Raw genomic sequence first — 14929 nt, forward strand, 5'->3', positions numbered from 1 at the left:
AACAGTTGACCCTTGAAAAACATGGGGGTTAGGGGTAGCGACCGTCTGCACAACAGAAACCTACGTATAATTTTTGACTCCCCTAAAACTTAACTACTAATAGCCTACTGTTGACCAGAAGCCTTACCAATAACATAAACAGTTGATTGACACATATTTTTTATGTTATATGGGTTATATATGGTATTCTTACAATAAAGTAAGCCAGAGAAAAGAAAGTGTTATTAAGAAAATTATGAAGACAAGAAGATACGTTTACAGTACTGTACTGATTGATACCATAAGTTTACCTTGTCTGTTTACAAGATGAGTCGTCTGTCAGTACCTACATCAATGTTGTCTTATGTGATACAAAACACTGCAGATGTTATACTTATTACTAACACAGGATGTCAAAAATGAAAGATAATGTGCAAAAGAAATTCCTATTCATTTACAGGTATAACAAGTCATACATTGATAAGAAGCAGCAATACGATTGCTTTATTATAGCCTAGTGTAATCGATACGATTGCTTTGTGGTAGCCTCGCCTATATGGTAATAAATGAATCATTATAAAGTTTGGATGGCATACAGTATTACAGTCATATTGATAATACAGCATTGGAAATTTTTTTTTAAATCACCTGTGATCATCGGTTGATGCACAGTTTCTCCAATTATGAGAGAGGCATACTGTGTAGTATAATATTATTATATAAATATAATTATATAAACATAATTCTTTGAAAGCAAAGTTATAAAACAGTAAAAAAAAACCCTAACATTATTTTTATATTAAATGTCACTCACCTCATGCCTATGTAAGGGGAGGCTATCCTTGCATAGATACTGTGTAATATCTTGCACACGATGTTCTACACGTACATTTTTCTGTATTTATTGAAAAAAATCAACATTTACGTGGACCCACACAGTTCGAACTTGTGTTGTTCAAGGGTCAACTGTATACGCAGCTATAATTACATTTTCAATCCTGAACAGTGATTGAAGTTCACAAATATAATCTTGAGTCATCAAGTAAAGTTAAATTAAGTGAATTCTTCTTACTTAAGCACAGAGGTATGTAAAATATTTCCTTTAAATTGATTTATTATTCCAAAGAATGAGAACAGCTACCTATTACTGAGGCTATTCTGTGTGCTATACTAAGAACTTACACATATTATCTAATTTAACTTTTATAGCAACTCTGTGAGGTTAGGATTATTATTCCTATTTTATAGATGGGGAAACTGAGGCTCAGAGAAATTAAATAACAAAAGCCACATCTGTCTGAATCCAGAGCCTGTACCCTTAACTACTGTGCTATTCTTTTCTTTAAGTGTTAGCAGGTAAAGAGTTTAATTTTATATATTTGGACATTTCAGTTATGTGGAATAGCTTCCTTCAGTTCTTGAAGAAGAACAAGATAAATGAGGTGTTAATTAATTTCATTTCATAGCAAATAGTACTCAAGAGTAAATTTTGGAATTTTTCAGCTCATGCCTTATTTGGCACTGGACATTCTGCAAGATTATCCGGGACTTCCTGGACTTTTTGTGGCCTGTGCTTACAGTGGAACATTAAGGTATGAACTATGACTCTAATAATATAAGATTTCCCTTTTGGGATCTTTCTTTTGTTATTGGATATTTGCGGGGGATAAAGCTGAATTCTGGACATGAGCACAAATGGCCCTCATATAGGTAATGTACTCCATGTCTTCTCTCTGTTGGTCCAACTCTTCTCTCTAGGGGCTGGATATTGTCATCAGTCTCTTTTGTTTTTTTAATTAATTAATTAATCAGTTAACTTTTGGCTGCATTGTGTCTTCATTGCGGTGCGCGGGCTATAGGCCCTCAGGCCTAAATCAACTATACTTCAATAAAAAAATTTTTTTTTAAGTAATGTAGTAGAAATCTGGTTATATTTCAGAAGTGACAATATGTTTTCCCTTTTCTTTTACCTTATTAAAGTATTATTAAAGTTTAAACATTATTAATCAAAATTGTGATTTTTCCCTTACAGCACAGTGTCCTCCAGTATTAATGCCTTAGCAGCAGTAACTCTGGAAGACCTAGTAAAATCTCGCTTCCAATCTCTCTCAGAAAGGTCTCTCTCTTGGATTTCCCAAGGAATGAGTAAGTTTTTGTTTCAGAATTCCATTTTAGCTCTGGGAGATGATTTTTAGAAATACCAGAAATTCTTTTCCATGGAAAATATAGAGTAAGTGAGTGTGAGCATATAAACACTCACATGCATGTGACTTAATGCAGTCATGGCCATATTTGCAATCAAGATTTGAGACATACTTCAAACAATTGTCAGGCCACCACAAAAAACAATTACCAGGGGCTTCCCTGGTGGCGCACTGGTTGAGAGTCCGCCTGCCGATGCAGGGGACACGGGTTCATGCTCCGGTCCGGGAAGATCCCACATGCCGCAGAGCGGCTGGGCCCGTGAGCCATGGCCGCTGAGCCTGTGCGTCCGGAGCCTGTGCTCCGCGGCGGGAGAGGCCACAACAGTGAGAGGCCCGCGTACCGCAAAAAAAAAAACAAAAAACAATTGCCAGGGGTGCCATTTGGCTAGCCTTCTTTCCTACCTTCTTCCTATCCCACATCTATGTTAAAATTCTTAGCCATAGTTAAAAATTTAACCCTTTACCATCTAAAACTTAGACCCCAGTTTTAAGAAATATTCTTAGTTTGGAACCAAGAGCCATGCTTTTTCTGTATTACCTAAGAGAGCACTGCCAGTTTAAGATATAGTCTGTGTGTATGGATTGAAGATAAAGGAACAGAGCATTATGATTTTTTACTGGTCTTGATTGTCTGTTCTCTCTGCACATGTAGACTGTCCAGAAGATAATCAATAAAATTGTCCAAGGTATGCTTAACTCCATTTAATATGAATGCTTAAATTCATAGATTATAGGACCTTATTAGGGGTTAAGTATCATATTGAATGGAAAGGTCTTTAACCTCAGTTCCCAGATGTCCCAGCTGTAATAGCTGACTCAAAAAAATCTGGCTAGTGTACTTCCTTCTTCATTTTCAAATCTTGGGTATACATGTTTTGGGATGAATGACTAACGAACTTATTATTTTAAAAAGAATCTTTAACCTCAATAGCACTAATAGACTGTCAAAGACATAGTAAATAATATTCTGTTTTAAACCATAGTTCTATATATAATTGCCATGACTGTAGCCTGGAATAAGTACTTAATTTATATTCTTTAGTGTCCCCTAAATTTGACTAGCATTGCATCATTTTATTATGTACCTGATTTTAATCCTGGAGCGTAATTTCAGAATGATACAATGTTTCCTAAAGGGTATTTAGATGGGTTCATTATGGGATTGTTGAAGCTGTGTGGTTTAGTAGAACGAATAGAAGGTTTTGTTTGTTTGTTTGTTTTTTGCGGTACGCGGGGCTCTCACTGCTGTGCCCTCTCCCGCTGCGGAGCAACAGGCTCCGGACGCGCGGCCTCAGCGGCCATGGCTCACGGGCCCAGCTGCTCCGCGGCACGTGGGATCCTACCGGACCGGGGCACGAACCCGTGTGCCCTGCATCGGCAGGTGGACTCTCAACCACTGCGCCACCAGGGAAGCCCCGAATAGAAGCTTTTGAAGCTAGACAGACTCAGTCTTGTTTCACCAGTTAACTAGCTGTTAGCCTTGAGCAAACCCATCTGAGCCTCTGTTTCTTTATATGGAAAATGAGAACAAAAAATATTCACTTTGCAGGTACTATGAGGTTTAGAGATAATCCATGTAAAACAAGAGCCACTAACTGGTACTCAGGAATGATGCTGATGATGATTAATAACAAATCAACTCCGCTAGTGTAGATGAGGCTTTCATTCATTTTGAAAGGTTGTATATAGTTGAGGTATATACAGTAAGGACATCATAGAGAAGAACACGGCAAATGACTTGAATGTTTCCGATAACTTTTGAGTACAAAAAAACCACAATGGTGACCATTCGTGAGCTGCCAAATAGCGAGGAATTTAGCTAAATATGTTGGAAATACTGTTTAGAATAGAGTTTGGAGGCATGAAAAATCATTGCAACAAAAGCACTTTGAAAAAATTAATGTAAGTTATTCAGGTGCAATAAGATTATTTACTCACTATGCTTAACAAAGGTGTGAGTGCTTGTGTTAAGATAGAAATAACATAAGGAATGCACTAATTTTTTGATGAACACATTTCTCATTCATTTTATTTTTTGTATTTTGAAGTTTATATGTGGGAAATTATATTAACAGAGTTCAGGTGATTTTTGCTGAATGGAAGTCTTTAAAAATAAGAATAGGGGGTGGGTTTAATAAAAAAAAATTTTTTTCCCATAGTAATGTTAAAAGCAAAATGTATACTTGGAGAAAATCTGGAAAATACTGAAAGCCAAAAGAGAAAAAAAAAATCCCTATAGCTGACCACTGATGGTGGCTTGAGAATTTGTATAAAGTTTCAGGAAAATAGTTTGGTAGAAGGGGGGATATAATACTTGTCCTGAAACTGCCTTTCTTTGCTAGCTTAACAGGAAAGGTTTGTGGATGTTGATGGAGATTATGCGAAGGTTAAAGGTCCTAAAACACTCTTTGGTGTGGATTGCTACTTCCCAGGAGAAATGAACACTTAAATTCGGAAGACTTTCTGAAGTTTATTACTCCCTTCCCCCATCATGTTATACAGAGCAGAGCTGAATTGCATCCTATTTCTGGCAAACTGAAAACAGACACCTGAGCCTTCCTTTTTTTTTTTTTTTTTTAACATCTTTATTGGAGTATAATTGCTTTACAACGGTGTGTTAGTTTCTGTTTTATGACAAAGTAAATCAGCTATACATACACATATATCCCCATATCGCCTCCCTCTTGTGTCTCCCTCCCACCCTCCCTATCCCACACCTCTAGGTGGTCACAAAGCACTGAGCTGTTCTCCCTGTGCTATGCGGCTGCTTCCCACTAGCTATCTATTTTACGTTTGGTAGTGTATATATGTCCATGCCACTCTCTCACTTCCTCCCAGCTAACCCTTTCCCATCCCTGTGTCCTCAAGTCCATTCTCTACATCTGTGTCTTTATTCCTATCCTGCCCCTAGGTTCTTCAGAACCTTTTTTTTTTTTAGATTCCATATATATGTGTTAGCATATGGTATTTGTTTTTCTCTTTCTGACTTACTTCACTCTGTATGACAGTCTCAAGGTCCATCCACCTCACTACAAATAACTCAATATTGTTTCTTTTTATGGCTGAGTAATATTCCATTGTATATATGTGTCACATCTTCTTTATCCATTCATCTGTTGATGGACACTTCGGTTGCTTCCATGTCCTGGCTATTGTAAATAGAGCTGCAATGAACATTATGGTACATGAATCTTTTTGAGTTATGGTTTTCTCAGGATATATGCCCAGTAGGGGGATCGCTGGATAGTATGGTAGTTCTATTTTTAGTTTTTTAAGGAACCTTCATACTGTTCTCCATTGTGGCTGTATCAATTTACATTCCCACCAACAGTGCAAGAGTGTTCCCTTTTCTCCACACCCTCTCCAGCACTTATTGTTTGTAGATTTTTTGATGATGGCCATTCTGACTGGTGTGAGATGATACCTAATTGTAGTTTTGATTTGCATTTCTCTAGCGATTACTGATGTTGAGCATCCTTTCATGTGTTTGTTGGCAATCTGTATATCTTCTTTGGAGAAATGTCTATTTAGGTCTTCTGCCCATTTTTGGATTGGGTGGTTTGTTTTTTTGATATTGAGCTGCATGAGCTCCTTGTAAATTTTGGAGATTAATCCTTTGTCAGTTGCTTCGTTTGCAAATATTTTCTCCCATTCTGAGGGTTGTCTTTTTGTCTTGTTTATGGTTTCCTTTGCTATGCAAAAGATTTTAAGTTTCATTAGGTACCATTTGTTTAGTTTTGATTTTATTTCCATTTCTCTAGGAGGTGGGTCAAAAAGGATCTTGCTGTGATTAATGTCATAGAGTGTTCTGCCTATGTTTTCCTCTAAGAATTTATAGTGTCTGGGCTTATATTTAGGTCTTTAATCCATTTTGAGTTTATTTTTGTGTATGGTGTTAGGAAGTGTTCTAATTTTATTCTTTGACATGTAGCTGTCCAGTTTTCCCAGCACCCTTATTGAAGAGAGGCTGTCTTTTCTCCATTGTATATTCTTGCCTCCTTTATCAAGGGTAAGGTGACCATACGTGTGTGGGTTTATCTCTGGGCTTTCTATCCTGTTCCATTGATCTCTATTTCTGTTTTTGTGCCAGTACCACACTGTCTTGATTACTGTAGCTTTGTAGTATTGTCTGAAGTCAGGGTGCCTGATTCCTCCAGCTCCATTTTTCTTTCTCAAGATTGTTTTGGCTATTTGGGGTCTTTTGTGTTTCCATTCAAATTGTGAAAATTTTTGTTCTAGTTCTGTGAAAAATGCCAGTGGTAGTTTGGTAGGGATTGCATTGAATCTGTAGATTGCTTTGGGTAGTAGAGTCATTTTCACAATGTTGATTCTTCCAAACCAAAAACATGGTATGTCTCTCCGTCTGTTTGTATCATCTTTAATTTCTTTAATCAGTGTCTTATAGTTTTCTGCATATAGGTCTTTGATCTCCTTTGGAAGGTTTATTCCTAGGTATTTTATTCTTTTTGTTGCACTGGTAAATGGGAGTGTTTCCTTAATTTCTCTTTCAGATTTTTCATCATTAGTGTATAGGAATGCAAGAGAATTCTGTGCCTTAATTTTGTATCCTGCTACTTTACCAAATTTATTGATTAGCTCTAGGAGTTTTCTGGTAAAATCTTTAGGATTCTCTATGTATAGTATCATGTCATCTGCAAACAGTGACAGTTTTACTTCTTCTTTTCCAATTTGGATTCCTTTTATTTCTTTTTCTTCTCTGTTTGTTGTGGCTAAACCTTGCTAAACTATGTTGAATAATAGGGGTGAGAGTGGGCAACCTTGTTTTGTTCCTTATCTTAGTGGAAATAGTTTCAATATTTCACCATTGAGGATAATGTTGGCTGTGGGTTTGTCATATATGGCCTTTATTATGTTGAGGAAATTCCCTCTGTGCCTACTTTCTGGAGGGTTTTTATCATAAATGGGTATAGAATTTGATCAAAAACTTTTTCTGTATCTATTGGGATGATCATATGGTTTTTATCCTTCACTTTGTTAATATGGTGTATCACATTGATTGCTTTGCGTCTATTGAAGAATCCTTCCATTCCTAGGATAAATCCCACTTGATCATGGTTTGTGATCCTTTTAATGTGCTGTTGGATTCCATTTCCTACTCCTCAATACACTAGTGTATTGTTTATACAGCCTCCATTTGTTTGTATTTTTTACAGATTTTTTCCTGTAATTGACATCTAATCTCATAGCGTTGTGGTTGGAAAAGATACTTGATATGATTTCAATTTTCTTAAATTTACCAAGGCTTGATTTGTGACCCAAGATATCTATCCTGGAGAATGTTCCATGAGCTCTTGAGAAGAAAGTGTATTCTGTTGTTTTTGGATGGAATGTCCTATAAATATCAATTAAGTCCATCTTGTTTAATGTATCATTTAAAGCTTGTGGTTCCTTATTTATTTTCATTTTGGATGATCTGTCCATTGGTGAAAGCATGGTGTTAAAGTCCCCTACTGTTATTGTGTTACTGTCGATTTCCCCTTTTATGGCTGTTAACATTCGCCTTATGGATTGAGGTGCTCCTATGTTGGGTGCATAAATATTTACATTTGTTATATCTTCTTCTTGGATTGATCCCTTGATCATTATGTAGTGTCCTTCTTTGTCTCTTCTAATAGTCTTTATTTTAAAGTCTATTTTGTCTGATATGAGAATTGCTACTCCAGCTTTCTTTTGATTTCCATTTGCATGGAATATCTTTTTCCATCCCTTCACTTTCAGTCCATATGTATCCCTAAGTCTGAAGTGTATCTGTTGTAGACAGCATACATACGGGTCTTGTTCTTCTATCAATTCAGCCAGTCTATGTCTTTTTTGCTGGAGCATTTAATCCATTTACATTTAAGGTAATTATCAATATGTATGTTCCCATTACCATTTTCTTAATTGTTTTGGGTTTGTTATTGTGGGTCTTTTCCTTCTCTTGTGTTTCCTGCCTAGAGAAGTTCCTTTAGCATTTGTTGTAAAGTTGGTTTGGTGGTGCTGAATTCTCGTAGCTTTTGCTTGGCTGTAAAGGTTTTAATTTCTTCTACCTATCTGAATGAGATCCTTGCTGTGTAGGGTAATCTTGGTTGTAGGTTTTTCCTTTCATCACTTTAAATATGTCCTGCCCCTCCCTTCTGGCTTGCAGAGTTTCTGCTGAAAGATCAGCTATTAACCTTATGGGGATTCCCTTGTATGTTATTTGTTGCTTTTCCCTTGCTACTTTTAATATTTTTTCTTTGTATTTAATTTTTGCTGGTTTGATTAATATGAGTCTTGGCATGTTTCTCCTTGGATTTATCCTATATGGGATTCTCTGCGCTTCCAGGACTTGATTGACTATTTCCTTTTCCACAATAGGGAAGTTTTCAGCTATAATCTCTTCAAACATTTTCTCAGTCCCTTTTTTTTTTCTCTTCTTCTTCTGGAACCCCTATAATTCAAACGTTGGTGTGTTTAATGTTGTCCCAGAGGTCTATCAGATTTTCCTCAATTCTTTTCCTTTTTTTTTTTCTTTATTCTGCTCTGTGGTAGTTATTTCTACTATTTTATCTTCCAGGTCACTTTTCCATTTTTCTGCCTCAGTTATTCTTCTATTGATTCCTTCTAGAGAATTTTTAATTTCATTTATTGTGTTGTTCATCTTTGTTTGCTCTTTAGTTCTCCTAGGTCCTTGTTAAACGTCCCTTGTATTTTCTCCATTACTATCATTCCTCTGAATTCTTTTTCAGGTAGACTGCCTATTTCCTGTTCATTTGTTTGACTGGTGGGTTTTTACCTTGCTCCTTCATCTGGCGTATTTCTCTGTCTCCTCATTTTGCTTAATTTACTGTGTTTGGGGTCTCCTTTAGTAGGCTGCAGGTTTTTAGTTCCTGGTTTTTTTGGTGTCTGCCCCCAGTGGGTAAGATTGATTCAGTGGGTTGTGTAGGCTTCCTGGTGGAGGGAACTGGTGCCTGTGTTCTGGTGGATGAGGCTGGATCTTGTCTTTCTGGCGGGCAGGACCACATCAGTGGTGTGTTTTGGTGTGTCTGTGAACTTATTATGATTTTAAGTAGCTTCTCTGCTAATAGGTGGGGTTGTGTTCCTTTCTTGCTAGTTGTTTGGCATGGGGTGTCCAGCACTGGAGCTTGATGGTTGTTGAGTGGAGCTGGGTCTTAGCATTGAGTCGGGGATCTCTGGGAGAGCTCCGGCTGATTGATATTAAATGGGGCCAGGAGGTGTCTGGTGGACAAATGTCCTGAACTCAGCCCTCCCATCTCAGAGGCTCAGGCCTGACAGCCGGCCAGAGCACCAAAACCCTGTCAGACACACAGCTCTGAGAAGCAATGGCATGCTGGCATGCAATCTGGGAAGGATGTAGGACACCAGTAGAACCAGTGATGTTCTAAGCCAGGCCAGAGGTTGGAAGACTTTTTTAGATTGCTGGTTTGTTGTAAAAGGATATAACTCAAAAACAGCCAGCTGGAAGAGATGAATATGGCAAGATATGGAAAAGGGCATGGAGCATCCATGTCCTCTCTGAGCATACCACGTGTTTGCCAACCCAGAAGCTCCCTGAACCTTCCTTTACCAACAAATGTTTATGGAGGATTACATTAATAACACAATAGTTATTAGGTTTTAAATCTCTATAGTTAATTTTAGGGAATCTTTACCTATATAACCTAATGTAATTAATCCTGGGCCACAATATCAGTGTTTTCTTTCCTCTTTGCATACTAGTTCCCTTTCCTTTTTTAGCTGGCTCTGAGGTAGGTGGCCATTCTTTATTATAGTCATATTATGTACTTTGAATCAAGGTGTGATAGCTTATTCTATTGAGAATTCTAATCCTCTGAGTCTGGATTTTACAATGGCTTTTACATCATCCATCTAGGTGTGCTGTTTGGAGCTTTGTGTATTGGAATGGCTGCGCTGGCATCACTAATGGGAGCTCTGTTGCAGGTAAGAGCTAATCCTGGAAGGTTTGAGTCATAATCACTAAATTCTTTTCCTTTTTTTTTTTTTTAAGTGTTGATGTGACCATCCTTACAGACTTTTCTCTCTATATGTCTACACATAGACATACCAAGGAACATAGATGACTAAATTCTTTTAAAAAATTTTGTTAATTAATCTTTCCATTTTGAGATCATTATAGATTTACATGCAATACTAAGAAATAATACAGAGAGATCCCATATACCCTTTACCCAGTTCCCTCAATGGTATGAGACCTAGGTTGATGTTCTTTTTTTCCCTTTTCCTGGTGGATGTCCTGTTGCTCTAACACCATGTGTTGTGAAAGCTGTCTTTCTTCCATTGAATTGCCTTTGCACCTATGTGAAAAATCAGTGGGGCATATTTGTGTGGGTCTATTTGTGGTTTCTTTGTTCTATTCCATTGATCTATGTGTCTGTCCATCTGCCAAGATCATACAGTCTTGATTACTATAGCTCTGTAATAAGTCTTGAATTCAGAAGTACTGATTCCTCCCACTTTATTCTTATTTTTCAAAATTGTTTTAACTGTTCTAGTTCCTTTTCCTTCCCATATAAAGTTTAGAATAATCTCTATATGTAAAAAAAATCCTGCTTAGTTTTTGACAGGATTGCCTTAAACCTGTAAAACAATTTGGGAAGAACTGACATTTTTACTGTGTCGAATCTTTTAATCCATGAACGTAGTATATCTCTTCATTTATTTAGATTTTCTATGATTTCTTTTCCACCACTACTGTGTAATTTTCATATACAAGTCATGTTTATATTTAGTTAGATTTACACCTAAGTATTTCATTTTTTTTGAGTGATTGTACACGGTATTGTATTCTTAATGTTGGTGTCCATGTGTTTGTTATTATATAAAGATACAATTGATTTTTGTATATTTGTTTGTATCCTGTGACCTTGCTGAACTTATTAGTTCCTGGGATTTTCTACAGATAAAATTATATCATCTTCAAATTGGGATAGCTTTATATCTTCTTTTCCAATCTGTAGATGTACCTTTAATTTCCTTATTGCCCTGGCTTCAACTTCCACATCATGTTGAATAAGAGTGGTGAAAGTGGACATCATTGCCTTGTTCTCCAATCTGAATGAGAAAAGCATTCAGTGGTTCATTCTTGAGTACATCACCTGTAGGATTTTTGTACATGCCCTTTACCAAATTAAGGAAATTCCCCTCTATTCCTATTTTTCTGAGAGTTTTTATCATGGATGAGTGTTGAATTTTGTCAAATGGTTTTTCTGCAGCATTCGATATGACAATATGATTTTCTTCTTTAGCCCTTTAACATGGTGTATTATGCTGATTGATTTTCAAATTTTAAGCTGGCATTGCATTCCTGGAATAATCTTCTCTTGGTCATGATGTATAGTTATTTTTATATATTGTTGAACTCTATTTGCTGATAGTATGCTAAGAATTTTTGCATCTATATTCATGAGAGATGCTGATCTGTGGTAATATTTTTTTGTAATACCTTTCCTTGGTTTTGGTGTTAGGGTCATACCAGCCTCATAAAATAAATTGGGAAGAGTTCTCTCCTATTTTCTGGAAGAGATTGTGTAAAATTGGTGTTAATTCTTCTTTAAGTGTTTGGTAGAATACTCTAGTGAAACCATCTGGGCTTGGGGGTTTCTTTTTTGGGAGTTTAAAAATTATGAATTCAGTTTCCTTAATAGTTATAGCTGTTCAAATTATCTGCTTCATAGTGGATGAATTATGGTAGTTTGTGTTTTCGAGGAATTGCTCCATTTCATCTAAGTTGTCAAATTTAGGTGTGTGGAATTATTCATAGTATCCCCTTATTACACTTTTGGTGTCTGCAGGGTTTTTAGTGATATCTCCTGTTTTATTCATAATATTGGTAATTTTATCTTTTATGTCTTTTTTTAGTCTTGCTAGCGGTTTGTCAATTTTTATTCATATTTTGAAAGAACTAGCTTCTTGTTTCATTGATTTTCTGTGTCATTTTTCTGTTTTAAATCATTGATTTTTAAAATTATCTTCATTATTTTCTTCCTTCTGCTTGCTTTGGGTTTATTTTGCTCTTCTTGAGGTGTGACACTAGATTACTGATTTGAGACTTTTTTGTAATGTGTGCACTAATTGCTAAAAATCTCCCTCTCAGCACTTTTAGCTATGTCCCATAACTTTTCATATTTTGTATTGGAGTTTTAAAATTTCCTTTGATATGTCCTTTTGACCTGTAGATTATTTAAAAATAGGTTACTTAGTTTCCAATTGTTTGGAGAGTTTCCTGTTATCTTTCAGCTATTGATTTCTAATTTCATTCCAATGTGGTCAGAGAACACATTCTGTATGATTTTAATTCTTTTAAATTTGTTGAGGTCTGTTTTATGGCCCATGATATAGTATTTTGGTATCTGTTACATGGGCACCTGAAAAGAATGTGTACTCTGCTGTTAAGCATAGTGTTCTACAGGTGTCAGTTAGATCCTGCTCATTGATGGTGCTGAGTTCTTCTTTATCCTTCTGATTTTACGCTTATTTGTTTTTATCAATTGTTGACAGAAGTGGTGAATTCTCAACCTATAGTGTGTAGTTGTCTCTTTTCCTTTTAGTTCTATTAGTTTTTGCTTGTATTTTGCAGTTCTCTTGTTTGGTGCATATACATTTAGGATTTTGATGGCTTCTTGGTGAATTAGTCCTCTTATCATTATATAATGTTCCTCTCTGATAATTTTCTTTGTCTGAAAACTACTTTATCTGATATTAAATAGTTAATAGTACTCCTGCTTTCCTTTGATTAATGTTTGCATGATATCCTTTTACTTTGAACTTGACTATATCATTATATCTTAAGTGAGTTTTTTGTAGACAGCATATAGTTGGGTTATGTTTTTAAATTCATCCTACCAATCTCTGTCTTTTTATTGGGGTATTTAGACTTTTAAAATTTAGTATAATTATTGGAATATTAGGGCTTAAGTCTGCTGTTTTTTGTTATGTTTGTTCTTTCTGTTTTCATTTTTTTAAGTGGGATACTTAAACATTTTTTAGAATCCCATTTTGATCTATCTATATTGTTTTGAGTTTTCTCTTAGTGTAGCATTTTCATTTGTTGCTTTATGTGTATATACATAACTTATAACAGTCTACTTGTTTTGTCCTTTTACCAATCCGAGTAAAGTATAGAAATCTTACCTCATTTCTGTCTCTTTACCCAGTTTATAACACAACTGTCTTAAATATTTACTCTGCATATATTTTGAATTACATTAGACAGTGTTATAATTTTTGCTTCAACAGTCAAACATGATTTAGAAAACTCAAGAGGAGGAGGAAAGCCTATTATATTTATTTTTGCTTATTGTGTTCTTTCTTTCTTCCTGATTTCTCAAGGTTCCTTCTTTTACCATTTCCCTTCTATTTAGAGAACTTCCTTTAGCCATTCCTTTAAGGATAAGTCTGCTGGCAACAAATTTTCTTAGTTTCCCTTTATCTGAGAATGTATTGATTTCCCCTTATTCCCAAATGATATTTTTGCCAGGTATAGGATTCTGAGTTGACAGTTCTTTTTTTCCAACACTTGAAAAATATTGTGCCGCTTTCTTCTGGCTTCCATTATTTTTAAGGAGAAATCTGCTGCCATTCTAATTGTTTTCCCCTATAGGTAAGGTGTCATTTTTTTTTTCTTCTGGCTGCTTTCAGAAATTTTTCTTAGAAGTTAGTTTACAGAAGTTTAATTTCGATGTGTCTTCGCATGTTTTTCTTTGGGTTTATTCTGTTTGTAGTTTGCTTAGCTTTTGAATCTGTAGGTTTATGTTTCTTGCCAAATTTGGGAAGTTCAAACATTATTTCTTTGAGTACTTTTCAGCCCCACTCTCTTTCTTTTCTTACCTAAGACTCGGATGACATGAATGTTAGATTTTTTGTTATATTCACACAGGTCCTGGTGACTGATTTTTAAGCCTATTTTCTCTCTGCTTTTTTCAGATTGGGCGGTTTTTATTGGTCTATCTTCCTGTTCACTGATTCTTTTCTCTTTCCCCCCAATTCTGCTGTTGAACCTATCCACTGAGATTTTTATTTAAGTTATTATATTTTCAGTTCTAAAATTTACATTTTGTTCTTCTTTATATCATCTATGTTTTTGCTGATACTTTCTTTTTTTTTTTTTTTTTTGTTAAGGCCTTCTACTTTTTCATTTGTTTCAAGCATGTTCTAATTGCTGAAGCAGTTTTATCATGGCTGCTTGAAAATTTGTGAAATAATTCTAATATATCTGTCACTTCTCTATCAGCATTTATTGATTGTCTTTTTTCATTCATTTTGAGATCTTCCTAATTCCTGCTCTGAAAAGTGAACTTCAGTTGAAACCTGGACATTTTTATATTATGTGGTGAGACTATAGATCTTACATGCACCTTCTGTTTTGGTTTTCTTTCTCTGACACCACTTCAACAGTGTGAGGGAGGGAGCTGTCTCATTACTGCCAGGTGGATGTAGAAGTCCAGGTTCCCACGTTGGCCTCTGTTGACATCCAAGGGAGGAATTTCTTATTTTGCTGGGTGGGAACAGTCTCCACTGACATCATGGTGAAGGTGGTCTTTTTCCTGCTGGGCAATGGTGAAAGTCCTGATTCTCCATTAGGCCTCCTATGACATTGCCTGAGCAGGGAGGGAATGGGGTGCCTTGTTATAGGCTGGTGGGGGATGGAATCTAGACTCCCTACTTGGCCTTTTCTGGCATGTGTATGTGGGGGAACAGTTTATTCTGTGGCATTTGGCTGGAAT

The 14929-nt window shown here is 36.0% G+C and overlaps 1 protein-coding gene across 1 annotated transcript in view; it reads left to right on the forward strand.

Annotated features, from left to right (window-relative positions):
- The window catches only part of SLC5A8 (solute carrier family 5 member 8), a 69928-nt gene that overhangs the window by 35396 nt on the left and 19603 nt on the right, over nt 1-14929 (forward strand). The window contains exons 8-10 of the mRNA XM_065886909.1: nt 1483-1571; nt 2012-2124; nt 10060-10127. Coding sequence (XP_065742981.1) covers nt 1483-1571; nt 2012-2124; nt 10060-10127 — 270 coding nt within the window. The remainder of the gene's footprint in view (nt 1-1482; nt 1572-2011; nt 2125-10059; nt 10128-14929) is intronic.

This window comes from Phocoena phocoena, chromosome 11 (assembly GCF_963924675.1).
Source record: "Phocoena phocoena chromosome 11, mPhoPho1.1, whole genome shotgun sequence".
In the NCBI taxonomy this organism is placed as follows: Eukaryota; Metazoa; Chordata; class Mammalia; order Artiodactyla; family Phocoenidae; genus Phocoena; species Phocoena phocoena.